We start from the raw sequence: 19,252 nt of genomic DNA on the forward strand, positions 1-19,252 counted from the left end.
ACACACACACACACACACACACACACACACACATACACACCCTCAAAAGCACATGCTCATTATCACTCTCACAATCAGATATTCACAATAAAACACTGGATAAATGCGCACACACAATCACAATCAGAGGCTCACACACACACACACACACACACACACTTACAATCGCACGCTAACAATCATTCTCACTATCAAACATTAACAATCAAACAAATACACCCATATTCACAATCACACACACACACACACACACACACACACTCACGATCACACCGATGCACACTCAAAATCAGTCGCTCACAAACACTCACACACACACTGTCACAATCAAACACTTTTAATAATTTCTAATAATTTCCACGTCAGAAACATGCATCCCACTTATACTCTCTCAACCAGGCACTCACAATCACACAAACACATATATGCTCACAATCATTCGCTCTAACAATCACTCAATCACACACACATGCTTACAATGCTACAACATCATCACAATCATGACCTCAAATGACACTCCCAATCACACACCCAGTCATACTTTCTAAATAACAGACTCTCTTGGGACACAAAAGGAAAAATTTTGGAGGATGTTTAGTCACTCTTTTCCATGCAATTACAGTGAATGAGAACTGGTTCTTGAGAATGTTAACTACTCTAGCATTATCTGTATAAATGGTTCAGATTTTGATGTTATCTGACACACAAACAGCGTGGGGTCAGAGTTCATGACACTGGAAGGTAACAGTGAGTTAACAGGGGCTTCGTGATAGTTACAGGTCAGGTAAACTTGATTCATCTGATTTGTAACTTCTCCAGTGCTCTCTTTGTCATTATCTCAGCCTGTCATTCCTGCATCTCCTATACGAGATCATGTGTGGTATTTCTCTCTCTCTCTCTCTCTCTCTCTCTCTCTCTCTCTCTCTCTCTCTCTCTCTCTCTCTCTCCCTCTCTCTCTCTCTCTCTCTTCTCTTCTCTTCTCTTCTCTGCCTCCTAAAATGTGATAAGAATAAAGAGTGTTCTTTCTCTCAGGACCTCTCCCTTGACCAGTCAAACTGGTTCCTTTAATATGAAGATGCTACTAAACTATCGGTTGCCAAAACAAACTCTTAACCTGTTTACCTCACCATAAACTATGTTACTCCTATAACTATTTACACTCTCTGCCCACAATCTTTGTCTTTATGTGGAACAGTGAAAATAAACCCAAGAATGGAGGCATCTGTGTTGCCAACCACACGTCACCCATTGATGTCATTATACTGGCCAGTGATGGATGCTATGCAATGGTGAGTGTGTGTGTATTCATGTGTATTTGAGAATAAAGGTAAATAAAGAGGGTAAATAAATTGTGTCTGTGTGTGTTAAAGGTGGGTCAGATCCACGGGGGGCTAATGGGGCTCATTCAGAGGTCTATGGTGAAAGCTTGTCCACACATTTGGTTTGAGCGCTTAGAAGTCAAAGATCGCCATCTAGTGGCTAAAAGGTAACTCAGCATCAACACTTGTCTCATTTTTTTGGATTTGGAACTAAAGTGCTGTGGCCAGTTGCATAAACTGCTTAGACAAGTCTTATTTTTTTCTTCTATGCCGGGTCATAAATTTTTTAAAGTCAGTTACATAAAAAGGTAGATTGGTATCATTTGAATTGGGAAAGTAAGGCTTATTTAACCCCTTGTTTAAAGGGGTCATGAATTGAAGTCATTGTACTATACAAATATCCTGTAAGTTTCAGAACTCAAAACTTCCTTGTTAGTCCAAAAACAGCTTTTATTGAAGCCAAGCTCAGAAAACGACTCGTTTCGTATTTTGTCACATTATTACGCCATAGTGCAACGAAAGACCTATGCATGAAAAAGAGTCAAGATGGCGCCGTTGTGTTTGACATGCCGTCTGTTGTTCCTGGGTACTGTGGACTTTTTTAATACAATTTTAGCTTATTTTCACCCAGACACATTCATATATGACCAGCAATCTCTGATAGAGATTAGAAAAGCAGTTTTGTACATTTACTACGCTGTCTCGGATGTATCTTGTTCATATCCTCCACCGTTCCTGTCGGATATTCCTGACTTCCTGCGTCGACAGCCTCTTTTTACATGGAGGAAACGCTGTAGGCGCCGCGGCAAGTGGAGTGGTCTTGCAATTAGACTGAAAGCTACTTTGGGGTATCGCGGCTACCGTGCTGTTGGCGCATTCAGGAGGTCTCTTATCGATGGGTTCGTCCTATTGTTCCCGGGATTTTCGATAGGCCTTTGCAATACTCTTTTTCCCAGACACCATGCGACAGAGTGAATGCGCAACCTCTTTGCTCGCTAAATGTTCGATCGTTGCTTAATAAGACTTTTATTTCACATGACTATTTTACTTCACATAATCTGGACTTTCTCTTCATGACCAAAACTTGGACAATAGAGGGCTGGTCCGACCTCGTCCCCTCAAATTGTACTTTTATTAGCACCCCTCGGATGTCTGGTCGCGGAGGGGGTCTAGCGGCAGTTTTCAAGGACAACTTCCATGGCCGAATCCTTCCACCTGAGGCATATGATAGTTTTGAGCTTCAAATGTTTCAAATGGAAATAGCTGTGGATCCTGTTCTGTTTGTGATCATTTAAAGACGTATTTGACTTGTGGTGTCCCTCAGGGTTCTATTCTTGCTCCAATTCTATTCATGATATATTTGCTGCCACTGGGTTCAATCTTTCATAAATATGGGATTTCTTTTCATTTATATGCTGATGATGCCCAGTTGTATCTCCCTTTGCAATCTAATGATAAACATGCAATGGGAGCTCTGATTGATTGTATTCAGGAACTTAAATTATGGTTAACAAATAATTTCTTGACATTAAATGGAGACAAAACTGAAGTTATTCTGTTTGGGCCTAGTGATGCTTTTAATGCCAGTATTTATGACCTTGGTTATTTAACCAAATGGGTCACCCCATATGCAAAAATGCAGCGGCCAGGCTTCTAACTAGCTCACGTAAGTTTCAGCACATCACTCCTAGTTTGATCTCCTTGAAATGGTTGCCGGTGAAATTTAGAGTAGAATTCAAAATATTAACCCTGGTTTTTAAATCCTTACATAATCTTGCACCAGCCTATCTTGCTGAGTTGGTGCATTCTCATAACTCTTCGCCACCACTCAGATCGGGACATTTAGGAATGTTGCCCATCCCTAGGTCCAGATTGAAACACCGTGATGATCGAGCTTTTTCTTTTGCTGGTCCAACACTCTGGAACAAGCTCCCTGTAGCCATCTGAAGAGCACCATCTCTTCTGTTTTTAAATCTATGCTTAGATCCTATTTTATTGAACAGACACTGTTAGACTAAAATATGTTATGTAGTTGTATTTTATCCCTTTGTACATTTTTTATGTACAGCACTTTGGTCAACCCATGGTTGTTTTTAAATGTGCTTTATAAATAAAGAAAAGAAAAGAAAGAAAGAAAGAAAGAAAGAACGCCTATGCAGAAGATGATCTACATTATTGCCTCTTTAGCCCCGCCCACTGATTCACACATGTCAAGAAATTAAGAGACGCAAACACAGGATTACTCCAGCTACAATACGATAGAGATCCCTGTGAGGATTACAGGTGTTTTAATGTGCCAAGTTATGGAAAAACATCGTCTTGTAATCCTAACATTAAGAAAACTTTGATGAACTTTATTTTTTATGAAGTTCCAGTCAGATTGCGTCAGTAAGACACTGTTCGTTTATTCACTTCATTTTACTGCAGATTCCTTTTTAAACAAGGCACAGTTAGACGCAGGCTTTTCAGAGAGATTGAAAATAAAAGATGATGCCAACTAAACTGGATCAGACAGTAATGTCGCAATACTCAAGTGTGAGTAACAATGTTTTCACCATGTGTCACTATTGCTTTGTCTAATACAGATCATTTGATGTATTGAGTATTTATACTGTAGCGCCGCAGTCAAACTGAACAGTTGTGATAGTTGTGATTCTCTGTTCTTCCCTTTGCTATGGCATTAATGGGGTTAGTGCGTTGGTTTATAGGACGCGGAAGAAAGCATGTTAGAGAACGCTTTTGGTATTGTTCTGAACTAAGTAATTCTGAATAAAAGTTACGGTGAGCAACATTTGTTTTGTCATCAGTAAGACATTACAACACTGTTCATTTTATTTAAAACACTGTTCATTTTATTTAAAACGCAACACTTCAAATGACAATATAAGTTTTTCACTTTATTGAGAAGGATGATCTATGAATAGCCTTGAAGATCGACAATGTGACAAACAACGGTACATTCATTCATAATTCTATTTACCCAAAACACCGAAAGTCATCCTTTTAACTCCAAATACGTATGCTTTATAAGTCTTGGTTGTGGCAAATAAAGTTTATGTAATAATATGCATAAATGTTTCACATGGTTGGCAGATGTTTCAACTATGTAACAATATATTTTTCAAAATCTGAAATTTCAAAACAATTCCACACATGTAATGACAGGGACGTTTATATTTTTTTATGCAAAACTGTTACCCACTCATTATGCAGTGGATGTTTACTTCCAAGTCTTGAATGCGGAACACCTATCACAACTGAGTGTTCGAAAGAGAGGGTCGAAACAGGGTAGAAAAAAACTTATTACCACTAAATTAGGAGGTTTTTTGATGACCCCTTTAAATGACTCAGAGCCTAAAAATTACAGTTTCATGACCCCTTTAAACAGGGCTGGACTGGGACAGAAAATCGGCCCTGGAATTTTGGCCCAGACTGGCCCACCACATATGATCATAAACACCACCCATCTTTGCACGCCCTTGAATATGTTCAACTCCTATTCATTAAAACCACTAATGGCATGTCATGAGAAAGTAGGAACGAGTGAGTGTTAACAGATAAAATAAGTTCGAAATTGTAATTTATTAATACAATTGAACTATACTCCGCAGTGATGCATCAAAAAACAAGCTATAAGCTGCGCTGGCATAGCAATACCAGTGTTTCCCAGTTACCAGTAAATTGCTGTAATAGTCAACAATGCAGATGTGGAAATATTGCGTAACTAGGTAATGGGTTCCTACACTCATAGCCAAAGCGTTTTAAAAAGTAGTTCTGCTTACCACAGGCTCTACACTTTCTCATCTCTCTCCTGATCCTCCTCACTATCCTCCTCAAGGTCCTGCTGCTGCAGAAAACACATATACTTTGACACATTTTACAGCGTCTGCTTGAAGAGCCTATATCTATTTTTCACGCTATTTCTCTGCACATTCCTTGCGTTTCTTCTCCATCTCTCAGACTATAGACAGGTACACAGTACACTTGACACTGCACGCTCACTCAAAGCACAAAGGGGGAGGTGTTTCAAGATGTGATTGGGCCAGCCCAGTGTCAATCAAGAAAACAACCAATGGGCCGCTGATCTACGTGTTTCATGGGCCGGTCTGTCTTCAGGGCTGGACTGGGACAAAAGATCGGCCCTGGTATTTTGGCCCAGACCGGCCCACTACATATGATCATAAACACAACTGATCTTTGCACGCCCTTGAAAATTAATACCAACTCCTGTTCCTTAAAACCACTGATGCCATGTAATGAGTGAGTAGGAATGAGTAAGTTAACAGATGAAATAACTACTAATTGTCAAATACAATTGAACTACACTCCATAGTGATGAATCCTAAAACAAGCTATAAGCTGCATTGGCATAGCAATACCAGTGTTTCCCACAGGATTTTTGGTAAATCTGTGGTGAGTGGACCTCTGTCCCTCTAGAGGGGTTCGGGGGAGTTAATGTTAATGTGCATTTAATGTTAAATTCATCAATCTGGTGCACTTTGAAAGTTCAAAATTAAGAGCTCCAACCCATAATCAGTTTGCAAATTGAACAAAGAAAAACTCAAAACTCTTTTAGCTGTGATATAGTGTCTGTCTTCATTACATTACTACATAATAATAGTTATAATATTAATCCCATGCCATATATTGTAAAACAAATGCACTGAAAAATAAAAGAAACTTTCATAATTAGTTTTGTACTCATTTCTATACTTGAAAAAGATAAACACTTCAAGACGGAAACTGCATCAAGCTTTTATTTTTGCGGGAAACATGGTTTACAAACGCGTCTCATTACAATTCTAGGAAAATGTGTAATCGTCAAATATGCAGATGTGAAAATAATGCGTAACTGGGTAATGGGTTCCTACACTCATCGCCTCAGTGTTCTGAAAGTAGCCTAGTTCTGCTTACCACAGTTCTCTACACTCACTCATTCTCTCCTGATCCTCCTCAATATCCTCATCAGACACTTGAAGGGCCCGTTTCTTATTTTCCACACAATTTATCTGCACATTGCTTGCGTTTCTTCTCCATCTCTGACTATTTTGACAGATACACACTGACACTGCACGCTCATCACAGCCCAAAAGGGGAGGTGTTTAAAGATGTGATTGGACCAGCACAGTGTGCATTACCAATGGGCCGCTGATCTACGCGTTTTATGGGCCGGTCTGTGAGGAAAAAAAACCTACGCTGACATTTTTTGTCCAATGCATTATAACGGGCACAAAGATCCCAGCGCCGCCAATAAAGCAAAAGAAAGCTAAATGAATGGGCCGCCAATGTACAAGTTTTATGGGCCGTTCAGACCAAAAAAAAAATTTAAATTCTTTTTTTTTTTAAGAATGGGATGGCCAGTCCGCCCCTGGTGTGCGGGTCAAATTGACCCATGAGAGAAGGATATGTTACTATTTTCATTACAACCACAAAAACTCCTAGAATCCAGTCAATTGTTTTTGTGTATTTCAAATGTGAAAGTTTAAAGCAAACTCTTAGACCACTCAGATGAACACCTGATTCTTAAAAATCGTCAACATGACCCAAGGAGAGGAGTAGGGTTAATATAGTGGTTAAGTTTATGCAACTGGTCCCTGGATTATTCTTCTAAAAACTGCAAATTATCTTCAGTAGTTCATATATCACACGGAAACTGGTTCTTTTATAACATTCACGCTTATTCTTGTTGTCATTAAACAAATGCATTTTATTTCAGGTTGAGTGATCATGTAAAAGACAAAAGCAAACTGCCTATCCTCATATTCCCTGAAGGTAAGCTGAACTTATTCTCAGAAAGGATTATTGATGTGAAAGGGAAACAAGGGGAGACTACCCATTTTTTTTCTGCATACTGTACACTACCAATCAAAACGCTTAGGGTTGGTAAGATCTTATGCTTAAGATGTATTTTATTCTGCATTTATTTGATCAAAAATACTGTAAGATATTATAGTTATTATATAATATACAATATTATAGCAATACAAAATAACTATTTTTTTGTTTAAATACATTTTTTTCCAATCTACCTTTTTGTGTAAGACGTTTATGCAACCGGCCTTGATCACTCTTGATTTTTTTCAGGCAGAGAAAGAATTTGATGGAAAAACATTACAATTGCCCTGTTACAGTTTCTCTTCAAATAAGTGTTTTACATATGTAAGCTTATAGTGACTGCCATCACAAGTGACCTGGTTGTTAATATGGTCTTCTGTTTGTTTCACGTGTTCATCATATAATTTGTGTCCAGGTACCTGCATTAATAACACATCAGTAATGATGTTCAAGAAAGGAAGCTTTGAAATTGGCTCGACTGTCTACCCCGTCGCCATAAAGGTCAGAAAATATCACTTCCCTAATAAAGATTTCAGGTTAGGGATGTGAACAGACCTTGATCCTTAAATATTGAACTTTGGTGGATAGCTCGTCCTGTGTTTGTGCAGGGTTTTACTGCATTGATAACATTTTGGCGGCCGCCAAAATGAAACTTTGTCTTGCCAAATATTTCTTTGGTCATTTAATGTGATGATGATTTAAACTTCTCCCTTGAGAGTTTGTGTAAGCACTGTGTAAAGAGCGCCAAAGGTTTCTTCTTACTAGGAGTGGGAATCACAGGGTACTTCACGATACAATACAATACAATACACTGCGTGAAAAGAGCTGTAATCGGGCATGTAAAACTCCTGAGAACTCCTGTGTACTCCACAAATAAACGTGTGTGTACGGGAGTTTGCTGTCCCGTCACACAATCCCGAATACTCCTGGATATGTACCAAGTTTGGGGCACAGCAGGGAGCCACAGGGCCATCAGTTACCATGGTGAATAATCCCCCGGTCGGGCAATGCAAGGGAATATTAACATTTCACACCTTTGGGACACAAGGCAGTGGCCTCCTTCAATTGGTCAGAGGTCTTACATAGGATTGGCTGCTCAATGCTTTGTCCCTCCTCTAAACTCCCACACTATTGGTCCAGTTTATGGCCTCATTTGGGTTTATTATTACTCATTATTAATATTTATTATCATTGGTGTTCATGGTTATAATGTCAAGACAATCAGGTAGACAAAGTTGAGTTCATTTTTATTATTTGTAAATGACACCGGGCACATGATATATATATATATATATATATATATATATATATATATATATATACACAGTCAAAATTCTATAAATAAAAATACGTTAGCACAGAATACAATTTACTATTAGTCATACAATATACAGGTCCTTCTCAAAAAATTAGGATATTGTGATAAAGTTCATTATTTTCCATAATGTAATGATAAAAATGTAACTTTCATATATTTTAGATTCATTGGACACCAACTGAAATATTTCAGGTCTTTTATTGTTTTAATACTGATGATTTTGGCATACAGCTCATGAAAACCCAAAATTCCTATCTCAAAAAATTAGCATATCATGAAAAGGGTCTCTAAACGAGCTATTAACCTAATCATCTGAATCAACTAATTAACTCTAAACACCTGCAAAAGATTCCTGAGGCTTTTAAAAACTCCCAGCCTGTTTCATTACTCAAAACCGCAATCATGGGTAAGACTGCCGACCTGACTGCTGTCCAGAAGGCCATCATTGACACCCTCAAGCAAGAGGGAAAGACACAGAAAGAAATTTCTGAACAAATAGGCTTTTCCCAGAGTGCTGTATGAAGGCACCTCAGTGGGAAGTCTGTGGGAAGGAAAAAGTGTGGCAAAAAACGCTGCACAACGAGAAGAGGTGACCGGACCCTGAGGAAGATTGTGGAGAAGGACCGATTCCAGACCTTGGGGACCTGCGGAAGCAGTGGACTGAGTCTGGAGTAGAAACATCCAGAGCCACCGTGCACAGGCGTGTGCAGGAAATGGGCTACAGGTGCCGCATTCCCCAGGTCAAGCCACTTTTGAACCAGAAACAGCGCTAGAAGCGCCTGACCTGGACTATTGCTCAGTGGTCCAAAGTACTTTTTTCGGATGAAAGCAAATTTTGCATGTCATTCGGAAATCAAGGTGCCAGAGTCTGGAGGAAGACAGGGGAGAAGGAAATGCCAAAATGCCTGAAGTCCAGTGTCAAGTACCCACAGTCAGTGATGGTCTGGGGTGCCATGTCAGCTGCTGGTGTTGGTCCACTGTGTTTTATCAAGGGCAGGGTCAATGCAGCTAGCTATCAGGAGATTTTGGAGCACTTCATGCTTCCATCTGCTGAAAAGCTTTATGGAGATGAAGATTTCATTTTTCAGCACGACCTGGCACCTGCTCACAGTGCCAAAACCACTGGTAAATGGTTTACTGACCATGGTATTACTGTGCTCAATTGGCCTGCCAACTCTCCTGACCTGAACCCCATAGAAAATCTGTGGGATATTGTGAAGAGAAAGTTGAGAGACGCAAGACCCAACACTCTGGATGAGCTTAAGGCCGTTATCGAAGCATCCTGGGCCTCCATAACACCTCAGCAGTGCCACAGGCTGATTGCCTCCATGCCACGCCGCATTGAAGCAGTCATTTCTGCAAAAGGATTCCCGACCAAGTATTGAGTGCATAACTGAACATAATTATTTGAAGGTTGACTTTTTTTGTATTAAAAACACTTCTTTTATTGGTCGGATGAAATATGCTAATTTTTTGAGATAGGAATTTTGGGTTTTCATGAGCTGTATGCCGAAATCATCAGTATTAAAACAATAAAAGACCTGAAATATTTCAGTTGGTGTGCAATGAATCTAAAATACATGAAAGTTTAATTTTTATCATTACATTATGGAAAATAATGAACTTTATCACAATATGCTAATTTTTTGAGAAGGACCTGTATAACCCCATATAATATATAAGGCCTGTGTATAATATATAGAAAACAATATAATATACAAATACTTTAGAATATATAAATAGTACAGTATATAAATAATACAATATATAAATAGATAACAATATGGAATTGTATAGATTATATAAATGCAGTATATATATATAGAAAACTATATAGAATTATATATATATATATATATATATAATACAATCTATAAATAATACTATATAATATAAATAATACTATATATATTAAAAAAACAACAGAATATTCAAATTATAGTATAGAATAATATTTAGATGCGTAATACTAAAATAATTCACAGGCCAGCTTCTGTGGTCTCCACCGCGACTCGATCTGCACCAACTCGTGCATGATGAGTTCCCAAGTACTTCTGGTCTGCTTCCAGTCTTTTTTGTAGCACCCCACACAGCGCAGACAAAACTGTACTACGAGTTGGAGGACGAACAACCCATACCGACTTTCCATCCAATATAGCATCCTCCTCTTCAGACATGTGGTCAACTGTTGTAGTCTTCCAGATAGCTGCCTCTTCCTCTTGTCTGGAGAACGCCAGTCCTGCTAATCAGCAGCTGCAAAATAGGAGGGAAAAAAGTAATTAAACCACTGAAAATATCAAATGGGTTGGGATGAGTCTTTTACTGAGATTTATATTTATTTATACTTACTCTTCTTTTTCTTTGTCTCATAATACATGTCCCACGATACTGATAATATCATGATACAGCAATTCTGCGATAATCGATGTATTCCTAGACAATCATATAATGATACATCACTATATCTGTCTTAACTATGAAAATAAAATGCCTGTGAAAAGGTTAAGTGCAGGTTTTCTCTCTTTATTCAAGTCCAAACTGGTAGAAAACAGCACAAAAAAGTTTTCAGTCTGTAAATTAAATTTAACATTTTAAAGTATATTAAACATTTTATGCTTATACTTTTTTAAAAGCTTTAACTGTTCTTTGTGTAAACTGACACCTTTACCTACTTATCAGCTTATTTTTTATACATGGTACATTTTGAAATTTCACAAGTTTATTCTTACTTGAAATAAACATGTGAATAGTGCTGTCAAAGGTGCCGACTTGGGTAATTTAAAATTAAAAAAATGTGACGATACCAGCATTTCCGGCTAGCATTTTGAGCAGATTCTTAAACATTTCTGAACTTCCAAAACATCTTGTAAATATACATATTTGACGCTCTTCACCGAGCGCTTACACAGGTACACACGGGAGCGTTTGAAAGCAGCCGTCTATCAGTGGATCCCTAATATATCCGCTGATAGATGGATCCGTCTGCTTTTCAAACACAGGATTGACAACCGTATATATGTCTGATACTGATTCTGATATGTCAAATGATCTGTGAATTACGTCTTGTGTAAATGCAAAATAATTGATCTACCAGTTTTTATGTAATATGTACTTTTTGATAATTTTATTAATAACCTTTCAAATCATTTACTCTTTTTAAATCATTTTGCATACACATTTTTAAATATTAAATCGTTCTAAGAACTTCGTTTTATGATCTTTCCTGACAGTGGTTATTTTTTGTTTCATGAAAAAAATAGGATAAGTTAAAATTACAAACTATTTGTTGTCAGTACTGGGCTCTCAGTTCACATGGGTACTGTTCACGCAGTACAAATTACCCATGTGAACTGAGAGTTTTATTGACCCTGTTCATCCGCCACCACTGAAAACCATTTTTGACCCAGGAAAAACCCTGTTGTGCTATGATCATAAACGATACCTGAATTATACACACGGTAGTATGAGATAGATAGATAGATAGATAGATAGATAGATAGATAGATAGATAGATAGATAGATAGATAGATAGATAGATAGATAGATAGATAGATAGATAGATAGATAGATAGATAGATAGATAGATAGGGTCAAAAATATTTGTTTGTAAAAAAATATTACAAACAAATAAATATAAATTGGACATCAGACTGTTATTAGTTATTTTTATTAACAGTTTGACAAGTTTAATAAGTTGAACTGAAAAATTAACAAAACATTTTGATGGCAGCAGTCAAGCTGCATGAATTCCACTAAATTTGTGTGAAACCTGATGATCATGTAAACCAAAATGAACCAAAGAACATCTTGTGGAGTTCACATGATACATGTCACTAATTTGCTTATCAAATCTTTGACCTAGAAATACAGCATAATCTTGTTTCTGTTCAAAATCTTTAAAAAAAGAAATATTCATTATTGTGGTATTTTAAGTCACGTTTTTATTTTACATTTATTCTTTCCCTGATCATTTACATAGGCAAATGTGCCCAATGCCCATTCATGTGCCTTTTACACTCGAAGCATACTGGATATATTTATTATTCCAAACGTAAAGATTTTTTTTCAACTAGGAGTAATGTTCTAGAGAAATGCCTGAACTGACCAGAATGAATGACTAGTGTTTTTAATGCTGCAGCTGGTAGACTGTAAGATTTCACTGTCTTGTTTTGATCTGTGAAGCTACTTTCAAAGGTTCCTCCTCGTTTGCATCCTCTCGTACTTTATGAGCTTTTATGGTAAGAAAAATGATGAAGAGCAGATGATTAGGGATGTTGATGTCCTAATCAGTATTTGTTTATAATAACTTCACAAAAACAAGATAATCCTAACCCCAAAAGATGGTTTGGATGGAGCAAGATGTTAGTAAATCTGGCTCTAAGACTTGTTTTCAGAGAAAAGATCCTGAATTATTTTTGTTTTGTATTAGCTTGCAGGAATATGTATTTAAAGCACAAATTTGACTGTATATTTAAAAAAAGTTCCATTCGATATATATATAATGTATGTTTTACCTTATTGGTGTTCTTTGAAGCATAAGTGTCACTTATTTTCCCCATTAAAACAGTTTAAAAGTTCCTGTGGCCAGTTTGTAGAGCATGGCACTAGCCAACAGCAAGGAGTTTGATTTGCATACAAATGTATGTAAAATATTGTACATAAAAATTATATTTGTACTATGGGGCTGTTGAGTACTTGAATCGGATTGGTTGACAAATGTTTTAAAGTGTGCAATTATTTCCAGGGAAACGCACGACTAAAGTAGTTCCAGGCAGGTCTTGACCGCATTACATGTCCATATCACTTTGCCAAATGATTTCAGTTATTTCAAAAGTCCCTGCAGCCTACAACAGCAAAAGAACCAAATCCAACAATGACACAGACCAAGCAAATAAATATAGTAAACAATAGGATAAAAACATCAAATTATTTCCATGTTTTTTGCCACAAAATTACATTTTATCATGTACGGAAACACATACAGTCTTTCTCCCGCACTCTCCACTCATATGCACACACATACCGTACGGACACACACACAGAAACGTGTTGTCAACGTTGCTCTGACGATTTTATCAACAAAATAGTTTAGCAAATTAAAAGCTACATGACATTTCTCACTAACAAGGTAATAAAAAAGCAGATATACTTACAGTTTCACTATTCGTAGAGATGCTGCTGCCGAACTCTGTTGAGAGATGCACAGACTCGGGTAACTGTATTCGTTTGCTATCAATGGCTTAAGCCTTTGTTGCTAATTCCAAAAGGTAATTTTAGAGCTAGTAACAGAGGCATGGGATAAGATGCGTAAGAAATTAGTCCTTCACACAAGAACGTTTTTAGGAAAAAAAACTGACAAATGTCTTGAAATGCATCATTTGAACAATGTCTTGAGGTGTGGTAATCGTAGTATTAGCAGAATAATTGACTCCGATCTGTTGAATTATTAGAAAATAATGCACACCCGAGGTGTAACGGCCACACATAATTCATCGGCCCGTTGTCAATTATTCCTTACATATATTAAAACACATTAAAACACATATTTGTAACAAGCGAAAACCATTCACAATGAAAACGAAATATAATGTGAAAACAAGTGCTATTGTCTACAGTTTGTTGTCTTGTATAGATTTTATCTTGTTTTAAGAATGTTTAGATATGTTTGCAAAAAAAAATCATTTGGAAATTATGTTTTTATCTTTCATCAGCATTGTGATGGGGATTGCACTGTATTTTATTTGCGGCTTTGTGCTTTTGCAGTATGACCCTCGGTTTGGGGACGCCTTCTGGAACAGCAGTAAGTTTGGGATGGTGAATTATCTGCTCAGAATGATGAGTAGCTGGGCCATCGTCTGCAGTGTGTGGTACCTGCCCCCGATGAGCCGCCAGGTAAGGCCGGCAGTAAAATCTCTGTGGTATGAATGCCCCATTTTTGCATTGGTCCATTTAATATACAAATCAAGCACAAATGAGCCTGAGTGGGTTTGGACAGCCTGTCTGAAGTTTTGTTCACCCACCTCAGATTGGAAATAGACATTTGTTTTTGCATGTGGGCATGCAAATAAACAAATAGACCATTGTTTTTAATGCATGTGTAGGCTCTCTGCTCTCAAAAAAAACGGAAATGGTCACCATAGGTAAATCATTGTGCTAATGTGTTCAGCCCCACCTTGAATGTTACACAAGTTCTCTGGAAAATCACTGGAATAATGTTGAAGCCCTTCCTTGGTGTACTTATTGCTTGTTTTAAAGTGCTCCTATATTGCGTTTTCGAATATTACTTTTCATGCCGTGTGTAATATACAGCTGTTTGCGAATGCAAACGGTCTGCAAATTTTTAAAGTCCGCCTGTAGTCATTCATTTTATCCCTTAGTCTAGTCTTTCATCACCAAAATTACATATTTCAATTTTTTTTCCTTGAAAAAACCTTGCCTCATTTAGTATACTCATTTAGGTAGTTTGTGACGTCAGAAACACCAGCAATTTCAAACAGTGTTTTTGACTGTCTTTAGTTCACTGCAGTTTTAAGAAGAAAATACTCAGCAATGGTTTTGACTTAGGAATTTGCACATAGTTTGTCTTAAAGCATATTAAAAACACCACATAGACATATAAACAATATTAAAAGCTTGATTTTCACCACAGGGGGACTTTAAAGATCAAAGTACATGACAAATAAAGTTATTGTCCTCTAAAACAAAGAATCGATTTTGAACCGCCGAAACGAGTCATCAGCAATTCCAGTCTCGCTTCCTGTTACATAACTATTTAACAATGTAACACATTTTGGTAACGCTTCCTTTTACAGTCCTGTTCCTCATGTACATACTATGTACTTATTATAGTAATTACAATAACTGGGTAATAACTATGTACTAACCCTGAACCTACCCCTAAACCTAACTTTAACCCATGTACTTACGTCAAGTCAAGTCACCTTTATTTATATAGCGCTTTTACAATACAAATTGTTTCAAAGCAGCTTTACAGAGATAACAGGAAAGTAAAGTTGTAATAGCATTGTTAAATTCAAAATTAAATGTTAAATGTCAAATGTCCCCAACTAAGCAAGCCAAAAGCCAATGGCGAATGAAGGCGAAAAAAAAAAGGCGACAGTGGCAAGGAACAAAAACTCCATCAGGTGACAGAATTGAGAAAAAACCTTGGGAGAACCCAGGCTCAGTCGGGGGGCCAGTCCTCCTTTGGCCAACAAACGAACAGTGTATGATTATGATTTAGGCGGCATAATAGGTCAGAAGTCAGATTGGATCAGAACTTTCACAATATTTATCCAGTTCATCTGGTTAGGGGTCGGAGTCATCACGCCGGTATGGAGATGAGTTTGTTGAGGTGTCCATGAGGCCTTCACAGTGCTGATGAGGCTGGCACTTCAGGGATGCGTTGTCGTCGTGTCCATGTGATGGTCCTTCCTCAGATCTAGATATTGCCTGGATCCGGCGGTTTGCGGTAAACCTCGGGATAAACAGAGAGACTAATATTAGCGTAGACCCCATCCTTCTTATGATGTACAAAGTACATCAGGATTTATGGGAAGTGTTCCCGGTAATCTAGCCTTGAGGTCATGAACGCATGAACTAATTGTTCCGCATTTGTCAATGAGAGCATATGACGTAATTTAGATATATTTTTAAGATGGAAAAATGCGCTTTTACAGATACTAGACACGTGACTTTCAAATGAGAGATTGGTATCAAAGAGCACACCCAGGTTCCTAACTGACGACGAAGACTTGACAGAGCAGCCATCAAGTGTTAAACAATATTCTAGGTTATTGCGTGTGGAAGTTTTTTGTCCAATATTTAGAATCTCTGTTTTTTCAGAATTTAGTAGTAGGAAATTACTAGTCATCCAGTTTTTTATATCAGCTATCCATTCCGTTAATTTTGTGAATTGGTAAGTTTCGTTAGGTTTTGAGGAAATATAGAGCTGAGTATCATCAGCATAACAGTGAAAACTAATTCCATGTTTCCTAATGATATCTCCTAACGGTAGCATGTACAGAGTGAACAGCAGCGGTCCTAGTACTGAGCCTTGTGGTACGCCATACTGAACTTTTGACTGATAAGACATCTCTTCATTTACTGCTACAAACTGATAGCGGTCAGATAAATATGATTTAAACCATGCTAGTGCAATTCCACTAATGCCAACATAGTTTTCTAGTCTATTTAATAGAATGTTGTGGTCAATGGTGTCAAATGCAGCACTAAGATCAAGTAACACTAATAGAGAGATACAACCACGATCGGATGATAAAAGCAAATCATTTGTGACTTTAATGAGAGCAGTCTCAGTACTATGGTACGGTCTAAATCCGGACTGAAAATCCTCGCAGATAGCATTTCCTTCAAGAAAGGAACACAGTTGTGAGGATACTGCCTTTTCTAATATCTTTGACAGAAAAGGCAAATTCGAGATCGGCCTGTAATTGACTAATTCTGTAGGATCAAGTTGCATTTTTTTAACAAGCGGTTTAATCATAGCCAGCTTAAAGGGTTTTGGTACGTATCCTAGAGACAAAGACGAATTAATGATATTGAGAAGAGGATCTATGACCTCTGGAAGCATCTCTTTCAATAGTTTAGTCGGTATAGGGTCTAACATACAAGTTGTTGATTTAGATGAGTTAACGATTTTGCAAAATTCTTCTTCTCCTATAGCAAAAAATGAATCAAATTTTTCCTAAGGGGAGACTACAATGCACTCCCTGATGCGATACTGTAGTAGACGGTTGCATAGTTATAATTTTGTCCCTGATATTATCAATCTTATAAGTGAAGAAATTCATAAAGTCATTACTGCTGTGTTTCTTGGAAACTTCTGGGCTTGAAACTTTCTTTTTCGTTAGTTTAGCCACTTTTTCAAATAAATACCTAGGATTATGTTTATTTTCTTCTAATAGGGTTGAGAAATGAGCAGATCTAGCAGCTTTTAAAGCCTCTCTGTAAGCAATCGAGCTCTCCTTCCATGCAATCCGAAATACCTCTAGTTTTGTTTTCTTCCAGTTGCGCTCCATTTTTCTGGCTGCTCTCTTAAGGTCCCGGGTGTGCTCATTGTACCACGCCGTTGGACTATTTTCTTTAATCTTCTTTAAGCGCAGCGGAGCAACTGTGTCTAAAGTGCTGGAAAATAGAGAGTTAAAAGTTTCTGTTGCAATATCGAGTTCTTCTAAGCTATCTGGGATGTTGAGATGATGAAACTGATCAGGAAGATTATTTATAAAGCACTTACCTTATATTACCCAGTACTTTCTTAGGTAAGTACACTGTAAGTACACGTAAGTTAACGCACTGTAAAATTAAGCATTATTACCCAGTACTTCCTTAGGTAAGTAGACTGTAAGTACATGTATGTTAATGTACTGTAAAAGGAAGCGTTACCCACATTTTCATAATGCTAGCCAATGCTCTTCATTGGCTGCCCGTGAACAATGTCCACTTTTACCAGCCCTCAAACACTGTAGTTGTAGCTGAGGCCTGGAAGAGTTTGGTTTGTATGGTCGAAATGTCGAGAAGACGCTGTTTTCAGCACTGCGAATCCAATTTGCATGCATTTCAAAACGACGAGGACTCGCGCTGGAATTGATACGGAAAAACGCCATTGTGATTGCTTGTATCACTGTGTATCAAGCGTTGAGGAAGAAATTCAGATATGAAAATAGGCGTTTCATTACTGACACGTGCTGTAAGCGGTAGACCAATCACAACAGACTGGACCGTTTGACCAATCGGAGCACAGTTTAGAGAATCTGAATCTTTTCACAAACTGTTTTCAGACTCTTTAAGAAATATGGTTGTCAGTCCCTCCAGGATTTCACGATTTTTTAATGTGATTTTTGCGATCAAAATTACTGATTTTGTGGTGGCAATTTCCAGAAATTTGTGAAAAAATTTGCTATTTTTATATTTTATAATTAGGACATCACATTTACCATAATAGTATTATGTCAGATGCACAATAGTCATACATGACACAAATCACAAAAAAAATGCATAAAGCTTGTTTAATTGGTCTAATCAAATACTTTTTTTAAAATTGTGCTGTAGCCTTTTGTTGTTGCTTGATTAACATTAACTACAGCAAGTAAATTAGGTTACTGTCACTTTAAGACCTACTAAAGTAATGACAAACGTCCCAATCAGTTATTACTGATTGTTTTACGTAAATACTTGCTAAGAGGAATATTTTGAAGTAATTGTAGCTATGTGTATTTGTTCAAGCGCTATAAAGAGAATTCAATATTCTAACTAGGCCTACAGGCAGTCAGTCATTCAGTCAGACACACACACACACACACACACACACACACACACACACACACACACACACACACACACACACACACACACACACACTTGCAGTCAGAGACAGACTGTCACTCGACTGGCTGAAATTAGTTCTCTTTCACGGTATACTGCGCTTTTAAAAATTATTTTTAGTATCATCGAGCATATCATATTTTTTATTATGTCATTCAATCATGTTACACGCGTTAATAAGTTTGCCATACTGCCCAATGAAAACCTGGGCGCTTATGTGAGAGGGCAGGAGAGACGCATTTTCTTTCGCCATGTTTCTGACAGACCGCACACAGACATCACGCGTGCGCAACAATGTAGCCTACCCACGTAAAAATGCATTGAAACTTTAATTAACTAAAGATATTTCCATTGGGTCATTATAATTTAATGTTTTGTGAGGTCTTTTTTTGAATTTTTGTGATTATTTTGCGGTTAAATTAGGAATTATGCAGGA

At 37.5% G+C, this 19,252-nt stretch overlaps 1 protein-coding gene across 2 annotated transcripts in view; it reads left to right on the top strand.

Moving 5' to 3' along the window:
- Positions 1-19,252, top strand: part of LOC143732425 (glycerol-3-phosphate acyltransferase 4-like) — a 44,489-nt gene that overhangs the window by 15,349 nt on the left and 9,888 nt on the right. For both annotated transcript variants that reach the window (XM_077223489.1, XM_077223488.1), the window contains exons 7-11: positions 1,196-1,289; positions 1,371-1,486; positions 7,036-7,091; positions 7,570-7,655; positions 14,236-14,364. In XM_077223489.1, the coding sequence (XP_077079604.1) occupies positions 1,196-1,289; positions 1,371-1,486; positions 7,036-7,091; positions 7,570-7,655; positions 14,236-14,364 (481 nt within the window). The remainder of the gene's footprint in view (positions 1-1,195; positions 1,290-1,370; positions 1,487-7,035; positions 7,092-7,569; positions 7,656-14,235; positions 14,365-19,252) is intronic.

Source organism: Siphateles boraxobius, unplaced genomic scaffold (genome assembly GCF_051911475.1).
Source record: "Siphateles boraxobius isolate OS27281-9 unplaced genomic scaffold, OSU_SipBor_1 9, whole genome shotgun sequence".
Lineage (NCBI taxonomy): Eukaryota > Metazoa > Chordata > Actinopteri > Cypriniformes > Leuciscidae > Siphateles > Siphateles boraxobius.